We start from the raw sequence: 13,688 nt of genomic DNA, 5'->3' as shown, positions 1-13,688 counted from the left end.
TACTGTCTATTTACCTCAGTCAATGTGTCCTTCCCATCTAGGCTAGCTAGCCTTGCATTCCTTTCCAAGTTAAGGTCCACTTTTAGAAGCTGCCACCCTACTGAGTCTATAAGGAGGAGGGTATTACCAAAGGGAAGAAGGTCTAAGTCTTGAGATAGCCACAAATAATTGCTGCTATTTATTCTTTAATTCTTCAATAGTTGAAATATCTAAAAAATACCCCCCTCCTTCCACCCCATCTGAGCTCTGAATAAGATTCCTGGCTGCTGGTCTCTTTGATGCTGATGCTTGGGAGGAAGGGAACATCTCCTTTCTTGTTAACTACCATTTGACAAATGAGTAATACTTCCTTCCTTTTTTTTTTTGCTGACAGAGTTCCTCTTAGCTAAATTCCTATAATTGCTTTCTGGTTACTCCTACTTTGAGACAGTATCAAAAAGTGAAGCAGGGGCATCAGAGAAATCAATTTCCTTCCAGAGCCTCACAGAATGACATGACAAATAGAACAAGTGCAGTTCCTTGAAACAGGGTTGGTCAATTTGTTTGCACTCAAAGGATTGGGAATAGCCTGACAACTTCATCTGTTATCCTCACCAATGGTCTAATACTTCAGAGAATTTCCATATAAGTCTGATGAATTTCCGGTCCATGAGATCTTGAGTATTTCAAATAAGAGACTGGGGCAAATCAGGGTAGTCAAAATATCCCTAAGAATAACAGACTTATTCTGTGGTTTGTGCCTCGCTGGCTGGATTCATACAACATACCTGATAAACTAAAATGGGTTGGATAATTTGATAATGGCTGCCAATAGATTCTCCTGGGACAAATACAATCCGCCATCTTGAGAAGATTGAATATAATTTGTTAGCTGAATTATGATTCTAGGAATGCAAATAAATATTTTGGACCTAACTTCCAGAATAATATGCTTAAAACTGTAGTACTAACTTACTAACCCTAACTAGAGATAGAGAAATCAAACCCTAACCATAAATATTTTTCTGACTGTTTTGCATTTTTTTTTTAAAAAGTGTGCAAGAAGATTTTCATTTCAACTTGGATGCAAAGGCATAACTGAAAATATATTATCTCTAAAGATAGCCACTATCCCTCACATTCCTCTTATTATTCCAAATATTTTTATTTGGTTTTTCCATATTGTTGCTAAAAGTTGCATTGAGAGGGCATAAGGCAGTGAATAACTTTTCCCAGTCTGTAATTCATCTGGCAGATCAGGCTGGTTCACAATGGACTTCAGAAGAATGAATTCATCTAGGCTCCTTAATGGTACATTAGGCACCAAGGGATTCATTTGTAGGAGATCAGCTTTCCCCCCCCATCCAGGTTCATTTTAGCCTAACCATGCTGTGCTTAATTTGAGGTTACTCCATCTGGCTAGATATGAAATTGCCAGTTGTAGATATTTGATTAGAATCCAGCATAGTTTTATAAGATCTTTCTGCATAGATTTTTTTGACCAGGTCTCGGACTTATCAAAGGGCTGAGGCAAAGTTTCCTATATTGTTCCATAAAATTCACTAGTACAATCAATTTACATTTACTATTATGCCACTCTTAATCAAAGATGACATAAAACCTAATGCAATTAGTAAAATTACAATTGTTAGACAACTAGAGAAATTAAAAACCTTTCAGTTTGCTAAAAGGGTCCCTCTGATCAGCTGGTTGGCTAATTTTAAGCAAAATGTTTTTATTTGTAAAACAAGGACAGCCAATAATTACAGGAAGCAGAAGATGTTGTAAGAGGACTACCTCCTATAATCATGCTGTTATAACATCAAGCTAGCATCCTCTCTGAGGAAATAATGTAAACAGATTTCTTCAAAATGATTATTTTAGGGAATATGCAAATATTCAAAATGCAATGCTACATCAGCACAGATGACATTAATTGACCCACGAGTCTTAAAACAATGACTATCACTTCAATGCAGTAGGAACAAGAATGGATTTGTTCAGAAAAAATCCACCCTTTCTATTCATCTAGAATCACAGAATTCAGAATATCAGGAAATTCTGAAGTATCCATGCAAATCATCCAGAACATTACCTGTTCCATGTAATGCGTTACTTTAGATCTATATTGTCTTTTACTCTAAAATTTCAGTAGGGCACTGTAAAGTTAAATTAAATCACAAAACAAATAGAGATCAGAGCAATTATGTATAATGTGCCCACAGCTAAATAAGTATCTTAACAGAAGTACTAGATGCCATTAAACATTTTGTCCTGTTGCTATGGCTGTAGCAAGTGCGTTGTGCTAATATGTTCATGAAATCTGCTAAAAAGTGAGTAAAACCTATACTTGTGTAAGTGCCCCAATTTGCCATATTATTTGTTATTACACATGATTACATTTTATTCAGCCTTTAGTAATGGAAGTGTTTGATGTGTCTATCTAGCTGGGTGAAGGGAATATAACAAGGATGAAGCCAAACATCCTCCTGGGCTGAGGAAAAAGCCCAAGGATGATAAAAACAAGGCAGAACATGCCTTCCCTTTAATCTTCAGAACTTTTTCCTTTGGTAGAGCTGCCTGGAGGAGCAACTAATATTTATCTGAAGTGATAAATAGGATGAAAGAGCAAAATGGAAAAAAATTATTGACAAGACTGCTGTTTAGTAACAGTGATGAGCAAAGGATGAAAACCTCAGTAAATGTTTTTACATGAACTGTGATGTAGCTGGAATTGGGTTGAAGGTAATTTAGTTTTTTACTTGGCTATCATTATGCAAAAACCAAAATTGGGCAGAACCCAGCCTAAAATCTACTTCTTAGTTTATAACCAATCTGTATAATTATCATCACAATTACATTAACAGGTAATTCTCTATTCTGTAATAGATACCAAAACCAAGGTATGCAAATATATGTATACTGCTTTTTTATATCAGTTGAACTTCAATTCTCAGAATTCCTAGCTAGCTTGACATTTGCTTTAGTATCTTGAAAATATCAGATGGGAAAAAGTTGTGATGGAAAGACAAGATGATTCAGTCATTTAATTTAATGTTTTGACTTATCCTTTCTTGTGGTTGCCATCATCAGGTCTTCTTTGCTATTCATCACTCTTATTCCCTTCCATGGCTTACTGCTTCCTTGAATTATATTTCACTTGTAATGTTATATACCTGAAGAGAACAAGTTGGCTAGCTGACTTATCTACAGATGAAACTCGAAAAATTAGAATATCGTGCAAAAGTTCATTTATTTCAGTAATTCAACTTAAAAGGTGAAACTAATATATGAGATAGACTCATTACATGCAAAGCAAGATAGTTCAAGCCGTGATTTGTCATAATTGTGATGATTATGGCTTACAGCTCATGAAAACCCCAAATCCACAATTAGAATATTGCATGCAATCAATAAAACAAGGATTGTACATAGAACAGTATCGGACTTCTGAAAAGTATAAGCATGCATATGTACTCAGTGCTTGCTTTTGGCCCCTTTTGCAGCAATTACTGCGTCAATGCGGCATAACATGGAAGCTATCAGCCGGTGGCACTGCTGAAGTGTTATGGAAGACCAGGATGTTTCAATAGCAGCCTTCAGCTCTTCTGCATTGTTCGGTCTCATGTCTCTCATCTTTCTCTTGGCAATGCCCCATAGATTCTCCATGGGGTTCAGGTCAGGCAAGTTTGCTGGCCAATCAAGCACAGTAACCCCAGGATCATAGAACCAGGTTTTGGTGCTTTTGGAAGTGTGGGCAGGTGCCAAGTCCTGCTGGAAAATGAAGTCAGCATCCCCATAAAGCACATCTGCGGAAGGAAGCATGAAGTGCTCCAAAATCTCCTGGTAGACGGCTGTGTTGACCCTGGACTTAATGAAGCACAGTGGACCAACATCAGCAGATAACATGGCTCCCCAAATCAACACAGACTGTGGAAACTTCACACCGGACTTCAAGCATTTGCAGTGTGTGCCTCTCCATTCTTCCTCCATACTCTGGGTCCTTGGTTTCCAAATGAGTTGCAAAAATTGCTCTCATCAGAAAAGAGGACTTTGGACCACTGAGCAACAGACCAGGTCTGTTTTTCTTAGCCCAGGTAAGACGCTTCTGACGTTGTTTGTTGTTCAGGAGTGGCTTGACAAGAAGAATACGACATTTGAAGCCCATGTCCAGGATCGGTCTGTATGTGGTGGCTCTTGATGCGCTGACTCCAGCCTCAGTCCACTCCTTGTCAAAGCCCCCAACACTTTTGAATGGCCTTTTTGTGACAATCCTCTCCAGGCTGTGGTCATCCCTGCTGCTTATGCACCTTTTTCTTCCACACTTTTCCCTTCCACATAACTTTCTATTAATGTGGTTTGATTCAGCACTTTGGGAACATCCAACTTCTTTTGCAATTACCTTTTGAGGCTTTCCCTCCTTATGGAGGGTGTCAATGATGGTTTTCTGCACAAGTGTCAGGTCAGCAGTCTTTCCCATGATTGTGATTCCTACTGAACCAGACTGAGAGACCATTTAAAGGCTCAGGAACCCTTTGCAGGTGTTATGGCTTAGAGCGGGACACTTTGAGCCTAGAATATTGCACCTTTTCACAATATTCTAATTTTCTGAGATTGTGGAGTTGGGGTTTTCATGAGCTGTAAGCCATAATCATCCCAATTATGACAAATCAAGGCTTGAACTATCTTGCTTTGCATGTAATGAGTCTATCTCATATATTAGTTTTACCTTTTAAGTTGTATTATTGAAATAAATGAACTTTTGCACCATATTCTAATTTTTTGAGTTTCACCTGTATTTACATGCTTCTCTACTACTGTTGTTTTATGATCCAAATCAGCTTCCTGAAGCCTCAGATTTCTGCTTGTCACTTTTCAATGATGCTAGGCTCTGTTGCTTATTTCTTAAAGTCTCTGCTAAGTTCTACCTCATCTGATTTCTCATTTTGCTTGCTGCCCAGGACTGTGTCATCTTCTATAATGTTCAATTTATTTCCAGATAAACAATCTATTCCAATCTCTTTTCTGCCATCACCTTCTCCAATATCTGTCTCAACACTTTCCACTTCCTTCTACCTTTCTTGATAAATTTAGAATTCTATGATTCTCATATTACTCTTCCATTGCTTTCTCTCAGTTGCATTGATAGCATCATCCTTCTGGCACTAATTGCTCTTCAGTTGTCATAAAGTCCTACTTTTTGCTTACTCCTTTCCCTCATTCATTCCCTTCTCCTAATTTTTTGTTTGCAAACGCCTGCTACATGCCACTTGCTGCTGTCTGAACTTCATTGCCTTTGCCAACTGCATGCATGACCTTGCTCAAACACCCATTTGCCAACCGCATGAACTAGAAACCTTGCTCAAGCACCCTTTTATTTGCCAAAAGTCTAGGCTTACATGCTTTCCATGTATGCCTTCAACAATTCTGGGGGGCACAAGGTATCAGGCCTATTTCTCACTAGGCTATTGAAGAATTCTGATGGCTGCAGCCTAGGATAGCAGACTCTGATAGGCTGCCATCATGCATAATTAAATACAGGTGTGGTGAATAACCCTGGTAAAATCCTCAGCAACCCTACCTGTACAAGGCAGATGCTGTTCTCTTTAGTCCTTTGGGTCTGTTGGGCTTCGGTTCTCCAGCCATGTTTATATCTGCAACAAATAATGGTTTGGAATTACTGTAGTATCTTTCCCTAACTGTCCTTAAGGCAAACATTCAAAACAAATTTAAGCTACTTTTAACAATTCTATTGAGATCAGTTTGCTACATAATTTTGTTTTAATACTGAGCAACAGTTATTTTCTTCAGATATATCTGTTATATTCAAATAGAGGCAGTGGTGTTTTCCTTTTTTTTGAAAAATATACAGTATATGGGATATTTATATTCTGTAATTATTTTCAATAAGACCCATGGTCCCATTAAGCATTTCCCCTCTTAGTACTTCATCAATCAATTCATCAAATACAATTAAATTTATTTTCATATTATGAAAGCCTTAAACTCATTCAAAAAATCTATCCCATATAAGGAAGATAAGTCAGCTTAAGTCTTACGCACACAATAATGATCAGGGTCCATTATGAACAAGAATAAATCTCCTCCTTGCTCCTTCACTATTTGCAGGATCTTGAATCACTTAGAAAAATTAATTCATGAAGAATTCAACACCCACCTAAGTCATAGATATTATAACTAAAAGTGTGCCTTCCTATGACAAGCATAGGAAAAGATAGTCAGGCTCCTTAGGTAAAGGTAAAGGTTCCCCTCGCAAATATGTGATAGTCATTCCTGACTCTAGGGGTGGTGGTGGTCATCTCTGTTTCAAAGCCGAAGAGCCAGCGCTGTCTGAAGATGTCTCCATGGTCATGTGGCGGGCATGACTAAACACCAAAGGTGCATGGAATGCTATTACCTTCCCACCAAAGTGGTTCCTATTTTTCTACTTGCATTTTTTACATGCTTTCGAACTGCTTGGTAGAAGCTGGGACACATAACAGGAGCTCACTTCATTATGTGGTGCTTGGGATTCGAACCGTCAAACTGCCAACCTTTCTGATCGACAAGCTCAGCATCTTAGCCACTGCATCCCCTTCAGGCTCTTTATAACATAGAAAATATTGTTTATGTTACTTTAGTCTGATGCACGGGTGCATCAGACTAAAGGAGGAGCCAAGGTGGCGCAGTGGTTAAATGCAGCACTGCAGGCTACTGCTAGATCAGCAGGTCAGCGGTTCAAATCTCACCGGCTCAGGGTTGACTCAGCCTTCCATCCTTCCGAGGTGGGTAAAATGAGGACCCAGATTGTTGGGGGCAATATGCTGACTCTCTGTAAACCGCTTAGAGAGGCCTGAAAGGCCTATGAAGCGGTATATAAGTCTACTGCTATTGCTATTGCTTTAAACTCCTCTGCCATAATACCCATGCTAAAAGCTGTGCTGGATATCAAAACAGATCAAATGTCACCTGTTATAATTGAAGGGATGTTTCTCAATTTTAGCACTGAAAGACTGAATCAGATGCTTTGATCTGCCAAGAAAATTTGCCTGCTCTCCATTCCAATGGGTTCAGTGGAGACTAAGACATATAACCATTTTTCACTGCCTTAAAGGAAACTAAACAAAGCAATTTAAATGTAAAAAGGTATTGCTTAATAGAAGCGAAGCTAAGGAGAGGGTGGGTCTTTCCTACATGATCTGTGAAAGATGGTGCAGCATCAGTGATGATTTGCACGTAGACCCAGATCCTTGTAGACCTATGGCATAACATGAAGATATAATACAGCAGCTTAGTAACGTGAAACAGGCTGGGTTCTGGATCAATGCCAGGATGGAACATCTGCTTTCAGGAATCCTACCCTTCTGTTGACACATTAGACCAGGAGTGTCAAACTGGTGGCTCACGGGCCAGATGTGTCATGCACAGGACACGCCCACTCAGCTCCATGCAGGGGAAAAAACATAATGAAATGTCACGTGACAGCAATGTGACACCACGAGTTTGACACCCGTGCATCAGACTAAAGCAATCCATAGTGGCTTGATTGATTTTAGTTCAGTTTGTCTGTCTGTTGTATTTACATACTATTGCAATTATATGGCTCCGAATAGTATACATTCACAGAAACATAACAGAGTAAACTTTGAAACTATACAAATCCACCGGTAGTAAACATTACAATGCAGTGGTACAAACACACATTTTTAAAGCCTTGCTTTAACTCCATCTGGGTAGCTTTTTGAAAGGCCACAAGTTGGTGTCAGTTTGACCTCCAATGGGAGGCTTCTTCATGTAGGGGAAGCTTCGTACAAAAGCATTGCTCCTAAGCTCCCACAGATCTCAATATTTATAGATTCAGAAGTTGGCTATTCCCAACTAATATGAGAGAACTAAATGCATCAGTTCTTATTTGGAGGTGATGCTGCAAGAATCTAGGACCTAAACCATTTATGTTCTAAAAGTTTAATCCAACATTTGACCAACTTACTGGAAGCCAATACAGCACCCTCAAATAGCATAAGGGCAAAGGGACTCAAAGGATTTTAAAGACAAATTGACTATCTCAATTTTTAGTTATATATCAAGCAATTAACCAATAAAAATCTACTGTATATTGTCCTGTATATATAAAATAATAGAAATATGGATGTTTAAAATTTTGCATTCTTTAAGTTTACAAAGTTGTTGATATATACGGTATTCAAAACTATGTATGTGTCATTTCTATTTTTTATTTTCTTGACTTCTGTGCCTTTTTCATTCAACATTATATGATTATATGTATTTTTAAAAGCATGCAACTTTTTAGTAATGAGTAGATGCAAAATAAATGAGAATAGAATTCTTCATTGGCTAAGTGTCATTGGACACACAAGGAATTTGTCTTTGTGTACACTGAGTGTACACATATGTACACTGAGTAGAACCATTTTATGTGTGTGTATAGTATCATCTGACATTCTGAAAATTATATTTTAGTTTTGTTCTAGCTTTGCAGAAGACAATCAGAGGGCAGAGTGTGTTGTTTCAAACAATTGTTTTCCCCTTAATAAAGCAAAACTAAAATGAAGCAGAATGTCGGAGTTCTTATTTCAAGCCATGCGTCTGTCTTTGCAAGGAAGGGAATAGGTTTTCTGCCTCTGCAGAGGTATGTCTGGTGTTCCTGCTGTCTTCAAAATTGCTACCACCTACTGCGAGATCAAAAATGTCAATTCCTGATTGAAATGCTATATTCAACAACAATTCTCAGCTTACTCCAGGTGACTTGAGCTTCTCAGTGGGTGATATTTCAACACCTCATGTTAAAAAAAAAGTTAACTAAGCAGTTTGTTTCAAGTAGGAATTATGTGGGAATAGATAGAAGTCTGGAAAGTTAACATTGAATATATTAAAGGCCTTGTAGGAAGGCCAAAGCCTCATGCCACACTTTGGCCTCTCTCCTCCCTGACCTCCCAGCGAACCCCAGAGAACAGAACGATCTCCCCGTGGAGATTCTGACCCTCGCCACCCTTCAGGCTTTCCGTAAAGCCGTTAAGACCTGGCTGTTCCAACAGGCCTGGGGCTGTTGAGTTCCACCCCTACTCGAATTGGTTGTGCTTGTTGTGACTTTTTAAATTGTTTTGTATTGTTGTTTTGTTTCTGTTTTTACTATTTTTTGTATTTGTTCCCCTTCCTTTTTGGTTTGTCAGCCACCCTGAGTCCCTTTGGGAATAGGGCGGCATACAAGTCGAATAAACCACTAAACCACCACTAATTGAAAGTCTGCTTAAGCCTTTTGACACTTAGGCTGAAATCGACGAAGGGTATCTTAGACAGATGAAATTGGCAAAGCAACTTAATTAAACAAAGAAAATCCCCTCTAGATATCGAAAGTTCCTCATTTCAATAATAGATTTCCTCACATCAAACCTTTACACTGAGGTCACCATTTTAACTTACAAATGATAAAAATGGCAGAACCTCACAAGAAAGCCAAACCAAGCTTTTCCTCTTTACTGGACAAGGGAGGCTAAGTCCACACACTTTCAAGGAACAACCCAAAAAACTCCTCTATAAAAATAACTGCTTTTTAAACTTTAACTTGTAACCACCTTTGTGTCAGACCTGCAAGCCATCTTTTTTGGGGGGATTTCAGGCCTGCCACACTTTCTACTGTGGGAAAATAGGAGGGGGGATTATATGGAGTTGGGTGATATGTAGCCATAATAACATTCTTCTTAGAAAGTCAAGGTTGTTTTTGTCTTTGCACCTGGCCGGATCTGGATTGGAGGAATCTGTCTTCACGGTAGTGAAAGATTGGACAATATGAGGAACTTGTGGGTGTGGCAGGATCTTGAACTTTCAACTGGGTGGGAAAACCTAGAAGCTTTCAGATTCGGGTTTTCCCAGATATGCCAACATGACATCTCTAATAAAGTGGAACTTTGAGGAAACTCAAGCCTTGGAGTTTTATTTTGTTGCGGGCATTTTTTGGAACCCTGAAACTTTGATTATTGTGACTATTTGTCTTTTCTTCTGAGAGATCTTTGGTATTCTCTGAACTTGGTTGTTTTCTTGTAGAAGATGTTTCATTACCAAAACTAGGTAACATCCTAGTTTGAGTAATGAAACATCTGCAAGAAAACAACCAAGCTCAGAGAGCACCAAGGACCCCTCATTTCAACCCTGAACTACAAATATTTCCTTTATTGTTCTGCTTCTAGCTTTGTCTTGTGTTCTTTGGAAAACCCAGCTTGATTCAGACCAAGAATTTCTTCCAAGAGTCTAAAAAGGAAACTATGGACCAGCATTAAACATATTTGTTTCAATATGGACAGCTAGGTTTCTGGATGCTCAGGAAGGAATCAGAATCATGGCCCTAACGAAGAGGAAGGGAGAGTTTCAAAAACCTGTGTTTTTCAAACTTGACAACTTTATGATGCTGATTGGGAATTCTGTGAGTTGAAGTCCACACGTTAAAATTGCCAAGTTTGGAAAATATTGGTGGAAACATTTCTTTCCTTGCTGAAGTTCTAACCCAAATCTCAATCTGCCATTTTCATGCTGAGGAGTCAGCTTTGAATACTCACTAATCCTCCCAAATGCACAGATTGTCAGGCCTGCAAGCCATCTTTTGCATTGGGCCTTCAGGCCTGCCACAATGATTGCTGTGGGAAACTGGGAGGGGGGATTATATGGAGTGGGGTAGATATAGTCAAAATAACATTCCTTTCTCAGAGAGTCAAGATCATCCTGCCCTGCACCTGGAGTGGCGTGACTGGGAGGCATCTCCAGTTGGGATGGTGTTTGATTGGACCATGTGATGGACATGTGGGTGTTGGGCAGGGACTTGAACTTTCATTTGAGTGGGAAACTTTCAGATTCGGGTTTTCCCAGATGTGCCAATATGACATCTCTAATAAAATGAAACTTTGAGGATTCTCAAGCCTCAGAGTCTTCTTTCGTTACGGGTGTTACTTGGAACCCTGACACAGATACTATTATGCTCATATTGATTGGCCAGTAACCGAGCCTGAAAAAAAATATAATATTGCCTGATATTAAAGCTCTGTCAAAAATCTGCCTTGAAAATTCCTAGGAAAGTTTGTTTGTGAAAGAGGTTTCTGTCTCCCCTCCTCCATTTTCTTCTCAAAAGACTCGAGTATTTTAAATTTCTCTTGGTGGTGATTTGTCTTAATACTGGAAGTGGTGGAGAGCACTGTTGCTATTTGCTGTTACAGAACTGAAAGCATCACATCAAAATCTCCCTGTCTGCCAAGATAATCCACTTTTTTTTTTCTTTCCTGGAGATGAGACTGTGAAAGGCAGGATGTGGGCACATATTCCTTGACCAATTCCTAATAAGATAATGTCAAACTATCATATTTTACTCCCCATTCCTTTTTTTTTTAAAAAAGAAACATAATACAGAACAATTTTCCCATATAGTATTGCTATATAGGTAGTCCTGGATTTACAACCATAATTGAGTCCAAAATTTTCATTGGTAGGCAAAATAGGTGTTAAGTGAATTTTGTCCCATTTTATGAACTTTTTTTGCCACATTTATTAAGTTCTCACTGCAATTGTTAAATAGGTAATATGGAAGTTAAATGAATCTGGCTTCTCCATTGATTTTGCTTGTCACAAGGTCACAAAAGGTTATCACATTACACTAAAGCACTGCAAATATAAATACACACCAGTTGCCAAGCACCTGAATTTTGATCACATAACTATGGAGATGTTGCAACAGTTGAAATGTGCTCATAAGTCACGTTTTTCAGTGCTGCCATAACTTGGAATGATCACTAAACAAATGGTTGTAAGTCAAGGACTATCTGTAGTTATAACTAATACATGTAGCTGTAGATACCAGTAGATAAAGCTACTATACCTGTAGATATAGCTAATGCCTGCATAATATTGGTTTGAACCAGTGGTGGGTTTCACATTTTGTTATCACTGGTTCGCTGCATGTGTGCCCACTCCCTTCGTGAGCACATATGCCACTTCTGTGCATACACCTGGCCTCAAAAATTTGCTTAAATAGGATGGCGTAGAGCCGGGGTGGGTGGGTGGGTGGCGGTGACCCATCTGCGATTTCCGCTACTGGTTCAGACAAACTGGTCCGAACTGGCTGAATACCACCTCTAGTTTGAATGCATACAAATGCTGCAGAAAATGGTACAGACAAGATACTCCAGTTAGTCAGCTCATTATGGTTTACATTGCTAATAGCAGAACCATCTCAGTATATTCAGCTGACTCCCTATTCTGAAGTCCAGGCTTTCTTTGAGATATGTAAAAGATTGCTCAGCATTGTTTCCTGCACTCTCGGCTGTGTACTACAGGATGCGAACTTGCTGTGTCAACATGTCCCTTAAGTTCCCTGTGAAATATCAATATGTAGCCATTTGCTTATTTAATCAGTTTATAGGAATTTAGTTACTCGGTCTGTGTAAAGATTTGGTTTGCAGTTCGATCCTATTTCCAAATCAAATTTATTTTCCAAGGCAAATTGTTAATTGGAGTCATATGTTTCCCCAGCAAATCAAAATAGGTAAAATGTATTATTCAAATGGATTCAGAGTCAATCTACAAACCCTTTATATGCTGGCTTTGCAAAGGGTTTATAGTATAAAATTAGTCTTGTTACAGCAAACATAAATGAATGCAGCACATCAAATTCACACCAATCACTTGCTCAATAAGAGAGAAAGAGAGAAAAAGAAAACACCACAGTGTCACTCACAGAAGCAGATTTGCCTGAAACCACTGAGAGAGAAATGATTTGAAATGAGATGAGCCTTGGTGGTGCAGTGGTTAGAGTGAAGTACTTTTGCTGACTGCCAGCTGCCTGCAATTTGGCAGATTGAATCTTACCAGGCTCAAGATTGACTCAGCCTTCCATCCTTCCGAGGTGGGTAAAATGAGGACCCAGGTTGTTAGGGGAAATATGCTGACTCTGTATACTGCTTAGAGAGGGCTGTAAAGCACTGTAAAGCAGTATATAAGTCTAAGTGCTATTGCTAGTGCTATTTCCTTCCCTTTGTAGCCCTCAAAATCTCCTCTCCTTCCTAGATCCTTTGAATAAGAATAGACAAGAAGACTTGAATAAAGACGGATGCTAGCAACAGGGTCTTGCTTCTTCATATGGGGCAGATATTCTGTTTCTCCGAAAATAAGACAGGATCTTATTTTCTTTTGACCCTGAAAAAACACTTGGCCTTATTTTCGGGGAGGTCTTATTTTTGAGGTGCAGGAGGCAGTGAGCGTAGTCACCTCATTGCTGCTACTGTGTTGCAATGTTTTCAGGGAGGGCTTATTTTTTGGGGAGGGCTTATTTTAGCGCATGCGCTCAAAAGCCCGATTGGGCTTATTATCCGGGGAGGTCTTATTTTTGGGGAAACAGGGTAGAATGTGGGCCAGAAATGTCCATGTAACTTCTCAAACACCTGGAAAATTTTTCTCAAAGTAGTACAGGTAGTCACAATTGGGACCAGAATTTCAATTGTTAACTGAATCATGTCTGTTTTTACTATTTTTGCCATGATTGTTAAGTGAATCACTGTGATTGTTAAGTAAATCACATGGTATTAAGCAAATCTAGCTCCCCTTTTTGACTTCGTTTGTCAGAAGCTGACAGGAAATGGTGATCACATGATTCCTGAACACTACAAATTGTAAATTACAGTACATGCCAGTTGCCAAGCACTCAATTTTGG

At 39.0% G+C, this 13,688-nt stretch overlaps 1 protein-coding gene across 1 annotated transcript in view; it reads right to left on the bottom strand.

The window, feature by feature from the left end:
* RALY (RALY heterogeneous nuclear ribonucleoprotein) overlaps window positions 1-13,688 on the bottom strand; it is a 45,944-nt gene that overhangs the window by 23,794 nt on the left and 8,462 nt on the right. The window contains exon 2 of the mRNA XM_032218881.1: window positions 5,561-5,633. Coding sequence (XP_032074772.1) covers window positions 5,561-5,633 — 73 coding nt within the window. The remainder of the gene's footprint in view (window positions 1-5,560; window positions 5,634-13,688) is intronic.

This window comes from Thamnophis elegans, chromosome 5 (genome assembly GCF_009769535.1).
Source record: "Thamnophis elegans isolate rThaEle1 chromosome 5, rThaEle1.pri, whole genome shotgun sequence".
NCBI lineage: Eukaryota > Metazoa > Chordata > Lepidosauria > Squamata > Colubridae > Thamnophis > Thamnophis elegans.
The sequence above is the reverse complement of the archived record's forward strand: the minus strand, read 5'-3'. Positions and strand labels throughout refer to the sequence as shown.